This window comes from Anarrhichthys ocellatus, unplaced genomic scaffold, assembly GCF_004355925.1.
Source record: "Anarrhichthys ocellatus isolate YVR2014 unplaced genomic scaffold, GSC_Weel_1.0 scaffold47, whole genome shotgun sequence".
Taxonomy (NCBI): domain Eukaryota; kingdom Metazoa; phylum Chordata; class Actinopteri; order Perciformes; family Anarhichadidae; genus Anarrhichthys; species Anarrhichthys ocellatus.
This window is the reverse complement of record NW_022280077.1, coordinates 481501-503968: the sequence shown is the minus strand read 5'-3', so window position 1 is coordinate 503968 and position 22468 is coordinate 481501. Positions and strand designations below refer to the sequence as shown.

Here is a 22468-nt window from a genome sequence, read left to right as displayed (position 1 = left end):
GTGTGTGTGTGTGTGTGTGTGTGTGTGTGTGTGTGTGTGTGTGTGTGCATCTGCTGTACGTGCATACCTGTGTGTGGACTGTATGTACACATCCATCCATGCATGCCTGCCCAGTTTTGATAACAAAAAAATGAATGGCAGTGTTTCTGTTCCACCTGTTGCTCCCTAAAGCTTTGGACACACAAGTGTAAGTCTCTCCGCTTCTCTCAGCCAAAGAAGAGCGCTTTTCTCTGAGGCAGGAGATGCATGGAAATTTGGATGAGATGATGGTAAAGGGTAACTTCTGCATGGCTCAACTTTTTCAATCCGTTTTCCTCCCATGTTTTTGTGCCAAAGTACCTAACAGGTACAACTTTTTTTTTTTGATTGGTCCAGTATTGATGCTGCAGACGGCAGCAATGTAATCGCTCGAGGCAACCCATCACATTCAATGTCATCCACCCAAAAGTGCTTGTTTTTGCAACTGACAGGTTGAGATTGTGATTTGAAGTGTCTCGACAACATTATGGAATGGACGCTACATAGAGACAAAACTTTGTTCCTTGTTTTTTGCTCTCTATTTTTTTATATGTGACTTTCTGCCATCAATACTAGACCAAATAATAACATGTTGTCCCCTTTAGATAGACACGAAAACATAAATAACAAAGGGTCCAGGTTGAAAGACTCAGAGGTCACACTCTACCGGATGCCAGCAGCACCCATATATCAGTTTTCTTTGCTGAAGCTGTGACCAGGTGACAGGTAGCCGATGTTGTGGCTGAGATCATGTTGTTGGTGAGTGTTGCAACACTCACCTTATTATTAGATCAGATGTGTGTTAGATCATGTGACTCATCTGCTGTCTCCATGACCCCCTCTGCTCCAGCTCAACATCAGATACCTACTGTACCTTAATCACAGGTGTGTGAAAAAAGCAAATTGTGCATTGCTGGAGGAGGTTGAGTCGGCCTGTACTACTGACTTGCCAGTTTGCTGCAAAATAATGTGAGTTTCAGGAGTGTCGTACAGATTTTCCTCCCCTTGTATATGCTCACCTTTTTTTTTCTCCGCTGTCATTCTTTGGCTCTGGCCTCCTTCAGTCTCCTCCTCCTGTCTCTTCTTTTGTTGTCGCTCAAAAAGATAGAAAAGGAGAGACAGGTAATTACCGTAAGCAAGAGCTCTGTCCTCTCATTTTCTTTGTATTCTCTCCCACAAACCCCTCACACTTTGTACATCACTCCAGGTGTCTGTGTAGTTATTTTTAATTACCCTTTAATTACCCATTTTAGAGAGAATAGAGAAACTACCAGGGTATTTTAGTTTTGCTGAAAGATTACGGACAATTCTGTTTATGAATGTTATCTTCCTTCTATATCAGCGTGGCTTTGAGTCCCAGTGTGGCGCAGTGTGAGGGTCGGGTCCATTCCTGCAGTTGTTGTTTCGCAGTGCACCGGAGCAGGCTTTATGCTGATTAACTGCATCACATCTGATGGATTCCCGGCGACCCCTCCATCCCTCAGTATAGCTCTTTGGAGCCTTTTCGGGGAAAACGGCTTCCCTCTTTAATTAGACAAGAATAGGAAATCTATTAGTGAATGCAGAGAATGCTTTGTGTCGAAGGAGGGATTGCCGAGTTCTGTCAGTGTTGAGCTAACTACGGCCATCTCCCCTACCATTACTGTATTCACAAGATAACAGCTGATATGCTCTCTCTCTCTCTCTCTCTCTCTCTCTCTCTCTCTCTCTCTCTCTCTTTCACCTATCAGAAGCACAAAACAAATCTGAGGGTTTACTGTAACAAATACAGTTGATGAAAGGCCCAGTACCTGCATTGCAGATGTGTATGCTAATATCAACGGTTATTGGTGTAGTATAACTTCAGCCATCATTTGGCCTTGCTCAGACTGCCAGATCAAACCCGTTAATTGGCATATCCAGGTTTTATCCAGATTGATTTTAGTCTGAACAGCAAAAAAATAAACATGAAATATGATTTTTGCAAATTTTCAGTTCGGAAGCTCTGGTCGCTCAAATCGTATTTCAAAGTGTGGAGGTGCTGGGCAGAATCCATGCTGCTGCTAGCAGAGCGCTATGGAAGACAACATGGAGGAGAACAACAGTCTGTGGACAGAAGCCAAATAATCGTCTGCTGGGACTTTCACTTTCTCTCAGCTTTCACTTTCTGCTGCTCCCCCCCCTCGCAATGTATACCGGCCTCCTCCTTCACTGACTTTGTCTGAAGAGATGGAGGAGTTCTACACCGCGACTTGACACCGCAGATGTTTTGAGGGCTAATGCTTTCTTGTTGTAAGTTTAGCATTGCCAGCGTAGCGTAGCTGACGCCTACGTCGTCACCAAAGCATCCCCATGCATATAGGTTGGTGATGTCTGGACACCCGATTCCGATTTGATCGCTGTCTTAAAAATCTGATTTGAGAAACAACTATACCTGCAGTAGCCTTTGACTTGTCACAGGGGAAAGCACAGGTGTTACTATTAAAATTTATGATGGGTCCATTCAATGTCCCAGTAAACCATCACAATGTGACAGTGACCCAGCAGGCACAATACCAGGGAAACCCTGAAAAGTATCCAGCTAGACAGAATATAGCCGTAACTAATCTTATTATTTACACCTGTGCTTTTGCTACCGTGACATATCAAAATGTCCCGGCTCCTCACCTAAGAAACTTGTGCTTTTGTTACTCGACGTTGCCACCGCTGTGAGTTTGTGTTTCCAACATTCACAAACTTTATTCACGCTGAATGCTTGAGGTGGCAGGTCCACACAGTCCAGGATCGGGGCTAGTTGCAGACACGAACCTGCTTCCTCAGAGTGTACAAAACAGACCCTCTTCTAGGAGAGCTAGTTTCTATGTTTGTCTTATTGTTGAAAAGAAAAACCGAAGGCAAGTTTCTGCCCCCCCAAAAAAAATTAAAACACATAAATTGGCCATAACGTTGCAGTATATTTAATGAAGATGGGCAATGACTATTTTGACCAAATTCCAGATTCACTGTCCTGGAATCGTTAATACTCACTAGTACACCAAATGTGTATTCATCCCCGGCAGAAAATAGTCCCCAACCAATGCACTATTTACTGAATCATAACTCCAGCCACCAGCTGTTTTAATAAATTAGATAGCCTCTTTTAAAAATCTATGTATACATTTTAACTCAGAAAAAAAAAACTGCCTTTTTGGCGTTTCTAATGCATGCACATATACAGTCATGTTCATGCACCTACACACTCATGCATGAGTATTCTACAGTGTATGCTGTTTAAGGCTTTATGACTTTGATAAATAAAAGAGCAGAGAGGTCTTCTTCATAATCATGTTATATTTATGTTGAGGGGCAAACAAAACAGAGGAAGAAGAGAGCTTCAGCAATACAACACTGCCTCTGACCCAACCGCTCACTCACCCAGCCTGTGTTTTTTACTTTCATGGTTTAGAAAAAAATCGGTTTAGTTTTTAATGCAGAGGACGAACCTTTCCCTGGGAAATGTTTGTTAAATGATTCATTAATGTTGCTTGTAGAGAGGAGTACTTGTTTAACAATCAGTTGTGGTTCATACGAGGATGTCCTTATTTCTGAAAATGTAACACGTTTCGCTCGATGTGTGTTTGCTTATTTATTTTTTGCATCGTAACTCGCTGAATTCAGGAAGCAGATGTGGCCTCACATAGTGCCTCCCTAAATGCTTTGCTGTGCGATTCTGCACAGTCTTCCACGCTCCTTTTGTCTCGTGGCATCTGGGGTGTCTCACTGGGATAACATGTTACATAATTAGCACCAAATTAACACTCAATTAGGCAACCCGTGTTGAGAGGGTGGGGACAGGCTGTCTTCTGAGGCTTTAGAAATCACATCAGAGCCTCAAACATCACCTGGCCTACTGAGAACATACTGTATGACGGTTATGCATATAAACTTATAGCTCATGCCCTTTTGGTCCATACAACATCGGATTACAACGCAGAATGTCGTAGCTTGGCTGCAAAGATTTATAAATTGAGCCGCTACAAAGCTGGGTTGTTTGTGATATGTGCGCTTCTCTTGAGAGCAAAGTGATAAAGAGAAAGTGGGAATTTTTTGATAAAGTTCAACTTGAAAGTGCTCTTTTGCAGATGGAGCCATCTACGAGATTATTCTGTGTTATAAGACCAACCATGAAGAAGTAAGTCTTTGTCAGGTTTTGTTTTTTTTTACTCTGAAAGCTACCTCGCTGACGAGCAAAATAACTTCAATACCCCTTTTCCCTTTTAAGTATGTAAGAATTGTCTTTTTTCTCTCCCAGACTCCCTTAAGCGAAACATTACAAAGAGACAGAATTAACCAATCAACATGGCTAGAAAGTCCTTCTTGTCCCAGATTATCCCTGTGCAGCCCTGTCTGAGATAAGCATCCAGAGCTAAAGGGAACAATGGTTTTACTTTGAGAAGCCACACAGGAGCACACGCAAATACAAACAAAACTCATATGTAACAAACTTTTTTTTTCTCTCTTTCACTTTTACAGCTTTTTCTCAGCATCTTCCCTTCTCCGTCATAAACTCAAATCGCCCTCACTGCTCTCTTCCTCTCTCCTCACTTCCCAAACTTCCTCTGTCTTGTCCCCTCCCACTCTGTTTTGCACACACAAACTTACACACTCCAGCGCACACTCACGTTCACACCTCTGTTGGGGTGGGGCTCTTTATTTCATTAACAGCCGCTTGCACGCCAAAATTCATTATGCCAACCTTCTGTTCTCGTGCACCCAAGCATGCCAGCTAACGTGCGGAACAAATCCCCCCCCCACCCCCCCCACCCTCACTTCACCCTTCCTCCCTCTCTCTCCTCCCCCACTTCTGCTAATAAGTATGTTTAGGATGTGATTCACCTGCATCAAAGGCTCCCTGTGAAGGGGCTCGCTTTGTATCGTTGGACCATGATTAGTATTTACTGTCAAACCCTCTGTGTTTCCCCTCCACCGCTATGCTTTGAAGCTAACAGGTGGTTGTATCCGCAATGCAAATGACGCAGATACCGTTACATCTTCCCGTGTCTCGGAGCTCTTAGAGAATGTGATAGTACTGTGCCGATGGTGCTGCTTTGTGAAACATAGCTGTGCGTAGTGGTCGCCTAGTATTCGCTGTTTTATTCCCTTTTATCTGAGCTGGAGAATGTGTCTGTGACACACATTTCGTATGCACATTCTTGCCCAACAGGTTGTTAAGATGGTTGCTATGTTACTTTAGGGTGAAAATCCAGGGACTTCATATGTCATCATTAATGATGAAGTCCATGTGCTTCATTGTATCAAATCCATCAATTGCTTGATTTTGTTGTGTTATGTTTGTTTTAATTGTTAAGGGTTCACGAAACATTAATACTCAGAGCATTCATATAGCAGCAAACAGCTATTGTTTATGTAAAGATATAGTGGAGTAATGTCTACCTGAGCAGAGAATAAAGTCACTCTCAGTCTCTGTGTGCGTTGATAACCGAGCTTCTCTGTGCTTTGTCGACATAGCCGGGCCGGTCGTGCATACGTTTTAGTGCACGTGAGCGTGCCCCACTGGTTAGCTTATGGACGCTGCTCTGCACTGCTCACATATGTCGGTTACAGCCGATAACGCCGTCTTGAACGACGGCAGAAGCCTAGCCCCCTCCCTTTGGTTCCTCCTATAGATATGCTCCTAATGTCTAATTTAGCACCTTTAAAGGTGCAGCTTTTTTTTAAAGTTGTATATTAAAAAAGCATATCAGTTAACGTAGCCACTCCTCTTGTCCATCCATACTGTGAAGTGATCCTGAAAAATTCACAAAATAATGTGAAAACATCTCAAATGGAATAAAAAAGCCAATGCTTCTTTAGTTCCATCTGAATCTCAAGCGAACGGCCACGTCCACAGAGACCGTCCCAAAGAACTGCCCACTCTACTCTTTCCATATGCCAACGCCACAAACCCTGTTCCCATAGAAATTGATAGGGTGGCACCTTGGGTTCGGCTGTGTTGTGACAAGTTATTCCAAGTGGAATAAAAAGGGGCTTTGTCTTGAAACAAAGCGGTGGCTTAGGACGGCTTTTCGGCCCTTTGGGACTTGCTTTATTCATGAGACACACTGCCATGGAATAAAACAGCCAAACATGACATCACACCTCAAGTCTCCAGTGCTTTTTTTTTCAGTTCCTGGACAATATTTATAGATCACTTTTATACCATTTTTATTTATTTTTTTCACAATAGGCCAGAAGTAGTTAAGCGGACTGCATGAAATGTTTCAGAATTACACTGATGCGGCTAATACAGATGTTACTATATCACACTAAAGGTCAAATTAAGGTGGTATATATTACTTGGCCACATACACATCTCTTGATACTTACGTGGCTTCTCCGTTCACCTCTCATGCTCGTTTCCCTTCCTGTTTTTCCCTCTCCGTGTCATCTTTCAGTGCGTCTCCTCCACCCTGCGCTACTTTTCCTGATATTACAGTTTTGCCTCTTTTACAAGCATATTGTCTCGTCTTTTCGTTTCCGGTCCACGCAGCAGCGCTGGCCTGGGGAGTAGCGTGAAAGCGTGTGTGTGTGTGCGTGTGTGTGTGTGTGTGTGTGTGTGTGTGTGCTGGTGTGTGTGTGGCTTTCTGTAGGGTTGTAATTGCTGGTTGATGTGTGGTCAGAGAAGGTCAGACATTCTGCAGGGAACATGTCAGGCTTTTAAAAGCAGAGAAAGACAGCCCAGCCCTGCACCCGTTTAACCTTGACCACCTCCAGGGAGGTCAAAGCACTCAATCAGCTCCTCCACTTATATTAGCTTAGGATTCAATGTTAAATACTGGCAAGAGTGTGATATATGAGGAGGCTGACTTTTTGTGTAAACTACATACTGTAAACAGAAGCTTAAATGGAGAAGAGCAGAAAAGGAAGTAAGGGATTTCCTCAGATGTTTAAGTCGTGTAGGGCGGAAAAGCACAAATTGTGATCCTGGGATTTAATCAAAGTCGACTTCATTTTTCCGGGACAAACACCTGCGGAACCCCAGGCTTTTTAGCATGTGTGTGCTCACTCACTCAAGTTGTCATATGAGACAAAGCTCAAACCTCATTAACGCTACCACACCACTGTTGTAGCCAAATACTTAACTCTGACCTTGACATACTGTTATTACAGTATATAACTGCATCAACTTTTCAGCTGCAGGTGTAACTTCCAATTATTTTTCATGATAAAAAGCCAGCTTACGTTTCAGCTGTGGAGCAAAATACTTTTTGTAATTAACGAGCGCAAAACGAAGGGCAAAATCTGTGGATGAAAACATGAGCTTGCAGCCTAACAATTGGCCTGATCTGTCCCCCAATCAGAGTGCATTCAATTGGCGGTGCATGGGAGTGGAGAAGATAGCCCGAACATTACAACTAATGAAAGTCCATGAACAATCTTCTTGTGCCTCAATCCATGGAAAGACAAAAAAAAACACACTAAACTTTCTGCATGTGAAAGATGTTCCTTCACTGTAATAACCTCAGGTCAGCACGATAAAGATGGTCATCAGCTCCCACATAACCACTGGGGCACATCAAAACCAGTAAGATGACACTGTGAAAAGCATTTGATCCAACGATCCTCGATCATAGTGTACATTTAGGAAGAGTTGTTGCTTTGTTAAAAGATATACCACACAATCTAAGAAATATGAAAGATTAACCAAAAAAAACTGTATTGGAAGTATTGTCTGCAATTCAAACTTCATTTATAGCAAGATATCCTCGTTTTTCAAGGAAGCCGGACTCAAAGGATGCATTTACTTTTTCTCGGCCGCTTTGTGTCACTTTTACCAGAAAAAGAAAACGTTTTAGTTATCACAAACGCAACACTAAGAGAACATGACATTGGCAGTCAGCTCTGCTGCTTGTGGCTAAATGGCCCCTCCTGAAGCTGGTCCCACAACCGCGGTGTCATAATGAGAGATTAGGAGTCGGGGCCATGGAGGAAGTGCAGGAGGAAGTGATGGATTCGGTCCAGATGGTCCACCAGTGCAGGCAGGGACAGCAGGAGCTCTGTTAACACTTTTCAGCACTGCTGCATACAGGCACACACGCACCAACTGTGACAATGCTAACAATAAACCCCACCGCTCCTCACTGTGTGCTGTTTATTCTATTCAGCCACATGTGTCTCCTAATGATGTCATCAAGATGTGACAGCGATTCATTAGCAAATAATAGACTCTACATGCCTTTGGCATATTTGCGGGGAATCGCAATCTGAACCTTTTCTCGGATGCTGTGACAATCAGAGCCGTGACGGTCCGTATTACCATTACATTTTTACTTCCCCTAATTGATTACAAAATGCACACAACTTTCTGTACGCGTGTGCAATTCCAGTAGCAAGAAGTGGTGCTTCTGTCTCGTGTCCAAAGAAGTGCATGGCGCCCGTGCTTCTGTGTCTGGGAGTAGAGGAATGCCGTGATGGAGGCCTGCCCCCCGTTCACTCCAGGATCAGCGGAGTCTAATGGCTTCTCATCAATTCCTCCTGTCAAGGGAAGTGTGTGTCATGACTCCTGTAACTACTTCTGACACGAGTGATGAAGCACTTGTTAAAGTTGCGAGATTCCGCTGGAGTTTGAGACCTTTTTTGGATATAAATCTGTGTCGCGGAGATGGACAGAGACAGTGAGTGAGGGGCAAACAGACGAGGGGATGAGTGAAAAGGCGAGACAAAGAGCGCCTGTGGTTTAGACGTGGCAGATCGGAGAGAGCGGAGAGGGGGGGGAGAGAGAGAAGCTAATGATCTCCATCTGTCTTAGAAGGCTGGGAGAGAAGAGCATCGTTAGGCTTTTGGAATAAGGCGAAGCAAATAAACACAGGATTTGCAAATCTCACCTTGGCACCGTGTTATGTGACTGGCTTCGTTTGAGTCAGCTGGTAAAACTTAGCTTACAGACACTTTGGACCATCAGTTGTGTCATGCTAATGATTGCTGCTCTCCAGTAACAGTGCTTGTGTAACAATGTGTTGTTGTTTTTTTACTGTGTGCCAGAGTGTATTTTGGTGTATAAGTTTTCATATCCATGTACAGAATCTATGCTAATGTATATTTGTGCATTTTAGTTTTAAGTGAACATCATGATCTGAGATGGGACTGCTGAGTTTCTAATTGGAATTTGGCATGGACCCGACACGTTCTATAGTGGCGCTTACATCAAGGAGAGGGAGTGTGAGACCATTAGTTTCATGCCACAACAAAGTATTTATTTGTGTCTGGCTAGAGAAGAATACCTTATCTTCTGCTTTGTCTAGTTAGCTGTTGTTTTTTAATTGGATATATGTCAAATAATATGAAACAGTTGCGCTCACACAAAAGATTTTAAAAAAATTATATGTATATATATGCAGATATATATACTTGTATATATAATAATCGCAGCAAAGGTGTGGTGTGATAAAAACTTGCAACAACACAAATATAAGGTACCTCAGCCACCTTCAGCATCCGCTTACTCCCCGCAAGTAAGGATGTCTGGAAATGTGGATCAGTCAAATGGGTCTCCGTTAAACCTGAATCTTTTGCCATAAAAGCAGCATAAAATAGAGATGCAAGTACATAGTCTGTCAGAGGCTATGCAGTATTTAAGCATATTATTTGTGTCCATTTCAGATGATAAGCATGGCGCTGTACTGCAATGACTCCATCAGGTAGAGCTCTTTGCATTTCATCAGCTGCTGCATTTTAACTGGAGGTTGACATTGACGGACCATCTTGCAGTGAGCAATATAATTCAGCTTTTTTATGATTGGAAATATAAAGTGTTATTAGTGTTGCACATCATGCCTGTTAGCAAGACATGCAGGATCAAAATACAGCTGGCAAGCTTAGTCCCCCCGTCCCCCATGACTTCTGTCCCTCTGTGTTGTCAAACAATAAAGGGAAAATGTGCAAAATAAATCTTATGTCAAGTAGAGTAAATTGAAGTCACAATATAGTTAATTTTGCATGTGTGCCTTCATCCCAGCGTTATTGAACACAGACTAGAATCAACAGTCTATGTTGTGTGAACTGCTGAGGTTGCCGTGGAGACGGTTGAAAGGGAACTGGAGCAGATGGCGGTGAGGTGACCCTGCAGGTTGCCTTTCTGTTCCTCTGTTACTTCATGTAAATCTCAGCCCTATATGTGTCACCTCAGGTGAAGCCTACTGGTACTACCAGTGTGTTTACACTCGTGGTTGAAAAAAAAAGAAAAAGAAGAGAGACACACACATACACACGCCCTTCCAGTTGGGATGGGGCACTGTGCGTGCTGGTTGTAATGTGCCAGGACTGTGTTAATCCTGTCCCTCAGGTGGGAATCCACCTGCTTTGGCTTCCCCCCCTGCCGTTGACGGGGTTAGCCTCGTCCTCCTGCTCTGACCGAGTAACAGAATGGACACCGCGCCGCTTGGGCTTCCCTCTGAATTGCCCACAGAGATCTGCACTGATTAGAGCGCTAATCCCCTTTTCATTGCCCGCTGTAGGGAGAGCTGCAGGATGCTTTATTGGTCAGTATCCGCCTTGTCTGAAAATGTTTTTTTAACATCTCTGAGCAGTGGCGCATGTCCCCCCCCCCCCCCCTCCCCCCGTCTGCCTATCTGCATAAGCTCCACACAGGTGTATTTATTTTACGCCTTCATTTAGCTTCTTTATCGGCACTCCCCCGCCGGGGTTCCGTTATCTGAGGCTCACAGGAAGGTGTGTATACTGTATGGAGTGTGCATTGTGCTCACCTGTTAGTCCGTGTGTGTTTGCAGGGATCAGGAGCCAGTGTGTGCACCAGGTAGCCAGGGTGTGTGCTGATGTCGCACACCGGCAGAGGTTTAGCAGCGACCTGCATTATTGAATGTGTACACGATGTCTGCGAGCCGAGCCCTAATGGAGGAACAGTGTAGTGTACACTCCGCCCATTGGGGAACATAAAAGTTCACAGTGATATTATCCAAGACACACTGCACAGAGTACATGTCGCCGGGGAGAGGCTGGGGCATGAGCTGGGACGAGTGCGCAAGAAAAGAAGGTACAGTAAGAAAAGAACTGGAATGGTTTCCTGAAAGGTAAGAAAGAGTGTGATGGGGCAATTCTGGGAGAGTGACAAAAGGATGACAGCGCGGGAGAAAGGGTCACGCTTCCAAGTGAGATAGAAGGAAAGGAAATATCACTCTGTGCTACAGTGACAGAGGTTAAGAACAGAGCAGAGTCAAAGAGAGACTGTTGAGCTCAGAGAGGGCACGAAGCAGACTGTGCTAAGCTCGACCACCCAGATTGTTGAGACGTCAATACTTCATCAGCAGTATAGACTGGAGTCTTCGCCTCCCCCAGCCCCTCTCTGCCGTCTCCCATCACATCTCTTTGCCTGCATCTCTCCATCTTTGTTTTCTTTCCACTTCACATCCGTCTTAAGGTCCCAGAAGCAGGGATGTTCAATGCTTGCTCATAAAACAAACACAGACATACGCAAACTGCTTGTGGTATGCCCTCCCTAGTACTCATACCCATTTGAACTTTGACTTACATCACAGGTGCACGCATGCTCTGTTTTTTTATAGGTCCTCATGGACGCATAACCCCGTGGAGATCAGAAACTCGCATCGCAGGCTTTCCCTCACATCTTCTGCCCATCTTTCTTTTTCGCCCTCTGTTTGGCAATTGTAACTGCCATTCATCTACAGATGCATGAGTGCACACTCTCAGACGCACACTTCCAGGGGTTTGAAACACGCAGACATGCATCCCACAGCTTCTTTGATGTAAAGAACATTCAAGCTTTTCTTCCCAATTGCATTCATCTGAAGGCAAGCAGGACAGATACGTTGATAGATCGGCAGCCTCCTATTTGAGAAGCGCTGCCCTGAAGGGCCGTGGCATTGGCTGTCCACTAACTTCCTAAAATGATTCGCAAATGACACACAGCTTATTAATCCTGCGCATCACAGCCCCCTTCCCAATTAACAAAGAAAAATCAACCGTTTGTATTTTATTCTTGAAATGCTGCTTTTAAGAAGTAATCTAACAATTGCAATGTAAACAATACAGCAGAATTATGACAGAAATAGCGTAGGATTGATGAAATCATATAAAATGCTTCCCCCAGCTGTTTCTTTATTTATTCATTTCTATCATCTGCCTCTGGCTGCAGATTTCAGGGGATGTGTGTGTTCAGGTTGCGCTGATCTGCACCGTCCGGACAATGCGATTTCATGCGTCACTGTGATTGCCACCGCTGTTTCAGAGCGATGAGACCGGTAAATGTGAGATCTGAGAGTGTATTTATTAGTCACCACACCTTCCGATCCATATTGACCTTCACCCAGCCTTTGTGCACTTTGCGTCGCTGCACACACACATGAAACACTGAAATAGCAGGTGTGGTTGGAGACGCCTGCACAGTTTGCGTGCACGAGACCTACCGCTTTGCAATTGTGATTATGATAGGGCCCCAATACTGTATGTGTCAGAGAAGTAAGGAGAGATGATTGGGTAAGGTGTGTGCGTACATGTGTGTGTGTGTGTGTGTGTGTGTGTGTGTGTGTGTGTGTGTGTGTATGTGTACAGTAAGAGAAAAGCGAGGCAGAGACTGAATTTGTTGCACAGGGTTTTGCCGTTACTCTACCCGCTTTATCAGCGTAATTACTTTCGTTTCATTTCATTAAATCTGAACACAAATTCGCTATTTTTCATTCATTTTTCTCCTTAACTATGACGCACGGGAGACCGTAAAGTCTCGAGGACACCTCTTTCTCTCCTCTCCCCTCAGCATCCCTGCTCTCTGCTCGCCATTCTGTAAACAATAGACCCGTAAAAAAAAAAAGCTGCCCATTCATTTCAAACACTATTCACGTTCCCCAACTGCTTAATTGAACCTCTTACTGTGAATACAATGCAAGTTCCCCTATCAACCTGCGCAAAATGTAATCCCTGTTGAGAGTCTGAAAAAACAAATTAAGACCGTCTTAATGGGGTTGCTTTTTTAAGTGGAGAATAATACTGTGTTGTACCGGGTGGAGGCACATACGTCCTGAGGGTTTTGTTTTGTGCAGCCACTTGAAGTCTGACACCAGGAGATTCTTTGGCTTATTGATGTTGAGCTATAGATAAAAGGCCTGTTAAAGTTTGGGAGGGAGGGGGGGAGCCTGCAGACAGCTCTCCCGTAGGAGGAGACGGCGGTAAGATTATTGGACGGAAGCAACGGCATTTAAAAGGGGCAGAGCTCTGTTGGTCGCACACACACACACACACGGGTACGCACATGTACACACACGCACACCATGCTGAGAGGGCAGAATCGCGGTAAACCTCCAGCAATCAATAACACATGTTCCCTTCCCACGGGGGCGACCTTGGCTCACTGGCTGAAGAGGGTTGTCTGGTAACCGCAGGGTCAACGGTTCGATCCTCTACTGGGACGTGCCACGTGTGTCCCTGAGCAAGACACTGAACCCCCGGCTCCCCGGGCGCCTATCATTGGCAGCCCACTGCTCCCTATATATAGGGATGGGTCAAATGCAGAGGTCAAATTTCGTGTATGTGTAGTATATGTATATGACAATAAAAACTTTTTCTATTCCTTCGTGTACTCTCTCGCTCCGTCTTTGGCTTTCTCGAACAGCGTCCTCCTCTTTTTGTCAAATTCATCTTCATGTGGTTGCCATGTAGTGCTTATTAGGTAATGATTTGTTAAATGTAGTTCCCAATTGGTTAGTTAACACGCTCTGTAAATGAGCACGGAACTGACACGAGGGCACCTGCTTTTAAATTCCTCTTTCTTCGTCCTTCACAATGATATGGACTATTGAGGCCTCACAGCTGGAACCCTTCTTTGAACAGCTTGATCGCTGTCGGACCGTCTCTTAGAGAGCTGCTTGGTCGTAAAAACTCGAAGGGGCCGCTGTTCCGGGAAGGGGCCAATTGTTCTCGCTTTTTTCACGATGATGGCCATTTGAAGGTGCTAGCAACTGTGACGCAGGAACCTGTCTACTCATATTCCTGGGGGAAAAGAATGCACGCTCCCGTTGCTTTTGATGTTGAAGTATTTCAGCTTCGCCAGAGGCACAGCTCTTAGAGAGCACAACAGTGGTGGACGGTGGGTGAGCGTGATGTGGTTCAGGATGAATATAACTGCTTTTATTAGCTTCCTCTGGATGACACCATCCAGCTCACTGCTCAGCTTCTCTCATGTGGGAAACGGCCCGGGCCGGGAATTGAATTCCTTCTCCTCTGAGGTGACTTTATAAGGGAATCATACACAGGGTGGTTATCGCACCATCAGGAATGTAATGAAACTGGCTCAAAGGTGACAACAGTACAGTGGAAGGTCACTGTTAATATATGGTGATCTCCTGCTGTAGAGTATAGGAGTCTGCCAGCCGTAGAGGAGAACTGAGGCTTCTCTATTCAAGCTTAGCGCTCTTGGGAGACTCACAGGGACTCTGTGTTTGCTCAAGTCTCCATGCTCCGATTTTTACCTTTCTCATCTAGCTTGACTGCCTTTGTTGCTTAAAAAATGCTGAAAACCTTTGGGAGCCAAGAGGACAACACAGGCCTCTGTTCACAGCCTCACAGTTTGTGTGTGTGTGTGTGTGTGTGTGTGTGTGATTGTGTGTGTCTGTCCATGCATGAAGTGTGTGTGAATGTCCTTTTGTCCATGTCCATTTGTATGCCTTTACAGTATATGTAGCCTACCTGCTCACCCATATACTGTATGCCAGTAATTTATACATTTGATTTTATTTTTCTGTATTTTCACCGTTTACCATCAGAGCATATTTCTCTTTTGCAAATCCTGCCCTGATTTATTTTTGCTTCAATTTAAGGCAATTTCTGTAATTTCATCACTGTGTAAATATTCAGATGTCACTGTAGATGTCACACAAATAATATTAACTCCAAACATATTAAAACCATAAATGCAGGCCTGGGATTGAAATGATTATGAGGATGAATGGATTTCTACTAAATTAAAACATAACGAAAACCCGTGTCGTTCATAACTGGACTTTTAAGCGTAATAACTGTGTCTTTGGGTTACAGCACAACAAAGTAGGAAATAACAATACACACAATTAAAAAAAGAAACCATTTAACTTCGTAGCCTGTTTAAGCACACATATCAAGGAAACATCAGCTAATACTGAAAGTCAAGTACCAATCAATTATTTTGTGAAGTATTGATTTTTTTTGATTTCACTGATTATACCGTGTATTAAAAATACAATCAGCCCCACAATTTGAACGGCTAACCGAAAAAGCCCAGTGATCCAAGTATCTCAGCTCCATCCTTAATTCATTAATTTGCTGTTTCCCTCCAGTCAGTCACCCAGAATAATCCATCTGGAAAGTCCAGTGAGCTTTTCCGCTACCAAGCAGAAATGGGATTGTGGATGACTTATCACAAAGCTTATATCCACAGAGTCCCACTCTGTGTTAATGTATCCACATGTAGGCCTGCGCACGCACACACACACACACACACAAACAGTGAAGCATAGCATCGCAGGCTTTGAAATGTTGAGAACACAAAACCAGCCATGCTCGCAATTACTTTGCAAATAACGCACTGCATGCTACATCTCTCCCACAATTAGACATAAGCAGAGGCTCGGTCATTTTCCACCACATAGGTGACAAGTTGCTTAACATTAGAAGTATTGCATGCATCCCAAGTTAAATGAACACAGGCCAACTGTGAGAGTTTCCAGAGACACGTGTCACCCACTGAAATGAATTCGGCCTGGTTTGCTGCAGAGAATAGACAATGGCTCTGCCCTGAGGATACTCAGACATCAATATTTTATAGGGAATCATTGATCCCAGAGCATCAAATTTGCCATACCATTCTGGTCCCCCAAAGACACATATTCACACAGGAGACATTAATTGACTGCTCACAGACAACCATGTCATACCCAGACAGGATCAAGGAGGAGGAACTGGCTAGAGTTGCCAACATTCACCGAGTCTCTTACCAGCAAAGCTGCAGCTTCTGCAACATTTTGTGCTTATAACTTGTCCTCAAAATTTTTTTTTTTTTTGGGGGGGGGGGGGTGCTGTGGATCAGGAGGTGGAGGGGGTTGCTACCTCACCTCCTGTTGTCCACTTGTCAAAGTGTTCTGTATCAAGACCCTGCTAGCTGTACGAGCTATAACGGAAACTCATTTGGAGTCGTTATTTCGTGATACAGAGGTTTGCATTACATGGCTATAATTTCTTCATAAGAGACAGGGATAAATATGGTGATGGAGTTGCTGTTTATGTTCAGAGTCATATTCCAGCCAGGCAGTGATATCACTTCATGTTGAATGAAACAGGGGCTCTGTGGCTACAGGTACACCTACCACATTAAAAACCTGTGTTCGGCGGCGGCGGCAGCTACAGACCGCCAAGTTTGGATGTTTGGGGGAATCTGAATGTGGTATTAAAACATCAACTTGCATTGATCTGATTTGTAAATGTCTGAGCACTGCTCCACAGCTGTATCGGTAGCTCTGGGTTAGGGAGATCATAACTTGGTTGCAGTTCTGAGAAAAACCAAAGAACCAAAGACTGGTAGACAGAATATAAAATGTCTTACAAAGGATTCAGTCAGGAGTTATTTGAAGAGAAGACTAAGAGTTGAGCTGAATATGTAGCGAAGATGATCCGAAGAAAGCACTTAATGTGTTTATGAAATTATTTATGGGTATTGCAGATAAACGTGCACTCTTGGGAAAGTAAACTGTTAGATCGAATGATAGATTGATGATGAGCTGAGGAATTTGATGGCCCGGCGTAATGATGCCAAAAAAGTTGCAGATAGAAATGGAACCTTATTGTAATCTAAGAAATGCTGTGACCACACTTAATAAATGTAAGAAAAAAGGAACACCCCAGCTGACGTCATGTTGTCAGCTAATGGGGATCCAAACATATTGAACTGTCTTTTAGAAATAGGAATTAAAAAATCACAAATGTATTTTCTAGCGATGCTGTCACAACCTTTTAACGGCTCTTGTTTAATTACCTGTTAATGCCTACGTGTGAATTAGAGGTAACTTCAAAAGCCTTTTGTCCGTTCAGGTAGAAAAGAAGCTTTATGAGTGCAGTCCATTTACCATTTTACAAGAACACGGGAAGTGAAAATCGTTTAGCGCCTAACCTGCAGGTGGTACGCACTTGCAACCGTCACATAAATGCAGCATAATAGACTCACACAACAGATCTGACACATTTTCCTCTAACCAAGAGTACATTTTTATTTTTATTTAAATTAAATAAAAAATATATATATATTTGTGATTGACATATCTTTTGATTCTAACATTGAATGTAGCATATAATCACAGACATGATAAATCCATTAATTATCCCACAATGCTTTAACAATCTTTTATTAAGTTAACTGCTCACCAGATATATTTGCATGTTTAATTACCTGTTTATTTCAACAGTTGCTTAATTCCTGACGTTGCCTGCTAATGGCAATCAGAGACTCTTTCCTTTGTCGGAGGACCCCCCGAATCGTGATAATTGATGTATTTCCCATAAAGAAGTGGTAATTAAGATAATGAGATTTTCAGAAACAAGTGTAGCATGCCAAAACGATAGGGAGCGTGTGTTTCTTCACTTTAGCTTTATAAATGTTCCTGTTGTATTCTCTTCCTTTCACCAGCTCCACTGTTCTCCTGCTGCTGGCTGCCTCCTATCTGTGTTCCCCTTACCACATCTGCTTCCCCTCTCGTCTCCCACAGACAGCTTGTCCTCATTTGTTTGCCCAGTGCATAATTGGCTATAGGATCACCCATTGTGTAATTATGTATAGCAGTTTGATATGTAATTAAAATTGTATCAGTATCCAGTGTAATTTGTGCTGTGTGATTACCTATTAACAGTGCAAACAGTTGTGCCTAAAAGCCCATGACCGCCCCCTCTCATTGACACGTCACTGTGCGTCTCTGTCAGTATTTACATACCAGCAGGTTCTACGTCCGCCCCAAAACCTCCATTCAGTTCGACACAAAATAAACACTTCGGTCTTCTCACATCAACACTTCCTCCTGACAGCTTAGAGAATCCTTAAATATGTTATCCTGCAGCCTTCAACCAAGCACTTTAGAAGACCACACACTCTACATCAGACAAGACCACGCACTTTACTTCAGACAAGACCACTCACTTGACTGCACATCACGGTGTGCTCAGCAACATTGCATGGCTTGTTCCTCCCAAATACAGACACCAAAACAGAGCAGGGCTTTCAAAGCGCTTGTTAGAGCGCTCTTATAATAAGGCTAAAGAAGAGGGCTTGTGAGGACACTCCAAGGGAACATCTTAATGAATGCGCCAGGCTACAAACTGGCCTAAAAAAGCTGCCTCTGCAAATTCACCACTACATAATTAGACATGCCTGAAAGGTCTGCTGTTGGGAGTAGCCTCTGTTTTATTCAATAAAGGGTTTTTTTTCCATCATAGCTGGTTTAGGAAGTGCAGAATTAGTGTTTGCCTCCTTAGTGCATCCGATTGTAAGCGGTATGTGTGCTGGATTTGTGTGTGTGTGATGCTCAAAGCTAGGTCATACCCTTCCTCTCTGACCCACATATATGAACCTGTAATGTATTAAGTTATTCCCATGAATCAATACATTCAGCTCACTGCACACAGAGACGTACCTGCAAGCCTACGTACTATGTGTCAAACACGGTACTCCCTCTATAGCCTTATTAACACTCTAGTGTGATAAGAATGGTCGAGTTCTGAACTCATTTTAAAACAAAAGGAGAAATTCAAAGGTCTACAATTATATCAAACCCGTCATGCTTGCCAGCAGAGAAATGTGGGCTATAATGAGCTTATCATGCCCCAATTTTCCCTCATGATGTAATGCCATGGCAACAAAAGATAGCGTTGTGAGTTTGAGTGTATATCAGCGATTATACCAAGCTCAAACAAAGTGTTGAAATCAGCAGAGAGAGAGTGTTCGTTGGGCTTTGACCTTTTAAAGTAAAGGTGAGCTCAAATAGCTCCGTAATTATACAACTGTTGAAGTATAAGTCTACAAGTACAGGCCAGTCTGACTGGTTTCACGAGATCCTGCTGCGCTGATACTCTGCCATCTTATATTTAAGGACAGAGGTCCGCAACAATGTCAGCACAACTCGCCATCATGAATACAAGTAAAAAGAAATGTCTTTAACGAAACGAAAGCTTCATTCGTCTTTTTGTAACTGAACTAAAAATCACATTTAACAAGACACTATAGGGGGGGAAAAGAAATTGCACAGTTTGCCTGAAACGAGGGCCTTGCACCCTGGCACAAAAGGTGTCACTTTCAGATTACAGGCACTGATCCGAGTGTTCGTTGGCCGAGCAGCTGCTTGGGTTTATTGCTGGACTGCGGGAGACTCGATGAATATTTCTATTTTGAATTTTGTTCTCTTTGTGAAATCTTGCTTTTCGAGAGTTAGCAACACCGTTCACACGTCAGTGACTTACTGTCACGACTCATTGTCATGGTAATGACATTGCGCTTTTGGTGGTTGAGCCGGAGTGAGTGCGCTCACAGAACACAGTCGACTCTAAAAATGTTGGCACATACAGTCACACCGGCAACACTCAATCACAAGAACAATGTGTTCTTCTTACATAACTCTAAGAAGCGATCTGGTCCAAATGAATTTGTAGTTTGGTCTGGATCCAGATCATGGTCTGGACTTTAAGTAGCGCCGCAATAAAGCAAAAATCGTGGTGTGTTGTATCCAAAATACAGTTTTCCCATGCAAACTAAGGAAAACATATTCATAAAACAACTTAGCTTTGAGCTCTTTTTTTTTCTTTTCTTTTTTTGTGACCAATGTAGCATTGGTTTCCCCTCTTGTGTTCATTGGAATGGAGGAGACATTACATATTATGAGAATCAAATAAATTAAATATTGTGTTGACATTGCAAAACACATCTACATCTATTCACTAAGGTAATTACATATGCATTGAACATGTACATACAGTTACATTCACATAGTGAATATATAGTGTGAATAATACAGAAAGAGAGAGTACATCTAGGAGAGCCCAAGATAAGCACATTGGTGAGCTTTGCCCTACAGACAAACATTTTGAAAAACAAATTAAATCGCAGTTTATTTTGAAATATAATATAATAAACTATGAGCTGTTTTTCATGATATAACCGTATAGTTAATAATTCTCTTTGTCTGACATGTGAGAGAACTCACAGCACTGTTGAAGTGCTGATGAGCAATGAGATAAAACTTCCATCTGCTTCAGTGCTGCAGCTCAGACGTATCAAACTTGGAATATGTGTGACTGTGTAAGTGTGAGGCAAGACATTTCTTGGAGAAAAAGCATATTAAAAAATGTAAATACAAAGGCTGTTGGTACAGTATCTTTGTGAGTGGGATATAATGTACCTTGTGTTAAAGCTGGAGTGTGAAGCTTTTGTCTCCCCCCCCCTGTGAGTGAGAGTAAATGCATGTCGACGCGTGTTAGGCCACGTAGGCCAGGTCTGTCCTCGCCTTGAATTTTTTCTTTTTTTATCTGGAGCATCCACCCCAGAAACGTTTTCTTGGGGGATTCGTAGGCCATAGCCTAAGTCTTCCTCCCATAGCTTCTGCATACTCCTAATGCTCCATCGCCATGGTCTCTCCTTTTTTTACCAACTGTATTAAGACAGCTATACACCTTGTGTATACAACTTGAGTCTGCAAATACAAACCAGGACGCCTAAAGGTGGTAATACTTTAATGCGTTATAGTGTAAGAAAGTCGCCCCACACACCACAACTCTGGTATTCTGCGATATAAAGGGACCTTTCCCAGGCAGTGATGTTAATACGTAAAAGTCCCGCTTTATGAACATATAAACACGACCCCCTCCATTTCTCTCCCTTCGTGTTACTGCTTAGTCATGTATGTAGAAGACTCTCTTTCTGTTCTCCTAACCCTTGACCCCAGGGAGCGCAGAACACACAAACGCTTTTAACCACAATAAAGCAGCTGCATGTTCTGTCATTCCCCAGAGGGCCGACTTCAGCAGCAGGTCTGACATCCGCCGTATGGATGATTAGCATCATTAGAGCATCAGCTGCTCCCTCTCACTCACACAAACACACACACACACACACACTCCATGATGGCTCTTCAAATGCCTAACACTCATGCAGATTAAATGGTGGTTTGTTCTTGGCAAAGCAGTGATTAATTTATGATCAGAAGTAGGTCAGATAAATGGAACCCAAGGTGTAGAGACACCAGAGAGCAATGTGTCTGCACCCAGAGCAAGTTGGCAGAGATGGAGGAATGAGGACAGACAGAGAGGGAATGAGCATTTATTTATGTTGAAGAGGAGAAAACTTCTGTCTGTGCACTGTGTTCAAAATATCTGTTAGGCAGAAGGGGGTGCAAAGGAAAACATTGAGAACCAAGTGCAAGAAGTATATTGGGAACCCACTAAAAATAGCTAAATCTGAATAAATCCTCACTATTCTTCTTCAAAGACCGCTTGCCGGTATTGTTCCTTTGTCTGTTATAATACTATATTTAAATTGTCTTTTCCTCCTTTTCAGCTCCTTTGACCGACAAGCCGCCAAAGATCCTGTTTCCCTCGGAAAACAAGATTAACAACATGGAGCTGCAGCTAGGTAAGAGCATCATGGGATTTCCTCCAGTTGCAGTCAGCACTATCTGTGTCATTTCCAAATGACAGGAAATGGATGACTTTACAAATCCTCTCCAACACGCCTCCAGGCGCCGAACACAGATTGATGATGGCACTTTTATTTGCTACAGAACCAGCAAAAGGATAAAACAATTGTTAAAGTGTTTTCCATATATGCAAATGGTGGGTGCTAATGTCCTTAAGGCTGTTTTGTCAACAATGAAGAGTCCATATGGTGCCAGGGTTCCATACGCTGGCTCGCCGCATGGAAAGGCGGCTGCTTTCAGTCGCCGTTGTTTGTCTTCTTTGACGTGGGGTCACAATGGGCCTACCATGTGTGCACGCGTGCGTGAGTGAATATATGCGTGTTGGTTGTGTTTGGGCTGTTAGTTTTTGTTTTTTCTGCGACAGCATATTGCTCGATTTCTGGGCACAGTCCGCCGTCCACATGGTGTTCGCCTGCTCTATGAATGGCTTGCGTGTCTGTCGTGGCGAAGCTGATCGGACAAGACTGAGAGGTCTGGAATGCGTGAGGGCTGGATGAGTGTGTGACGGAGAGAGAGAGGAGGGTGGGGACAGAGACAAAGAAGGTGCAACGATTCTCCGAGAGGTTACCTTTTGTCTCGTATCTGATGCTTTTGGGAATCCAGGTAGTTAATTTAAAATGCCTCCACGGTTGGCCGATCAAGAGTGAAAAATTGCTGCTGTTGATAAACTGACAAGCGCGGCCACACATGTCAGCGTACTCACACCCGTGCATGAACAGGTTGCACAATGCACCCTTCAGCTATTTGAGTCTTTGTCTTGATATCGC

The 22468-nt window shown here is 43.4% G+C and overlaps 1 protein-coding gene across 2 annotated transcripts in view; it reads left to right on the top strand.

The window, feature by feature from the left end:
• The window catches only part of il1rapl1a (interleukin 1 receptor accessory protein-like 1a), a 150697-nt gene that overhangs the window by 83905 nt on the left and 44324 nt on the right, over positions 1-22468 (top strand). For both annotated transcript variants that reach the window (XM_031869395.1, XM_031869396.1), the window contains exon 6: positions 21563-21637. In XM_031869395.1, coding sequence (XP_031725255.1) covers positions 21563-21637 — 75 coding nt within the window. The remainder of the gene's footprint in view (positions 1-21562; positions 21638-22468) is intronic.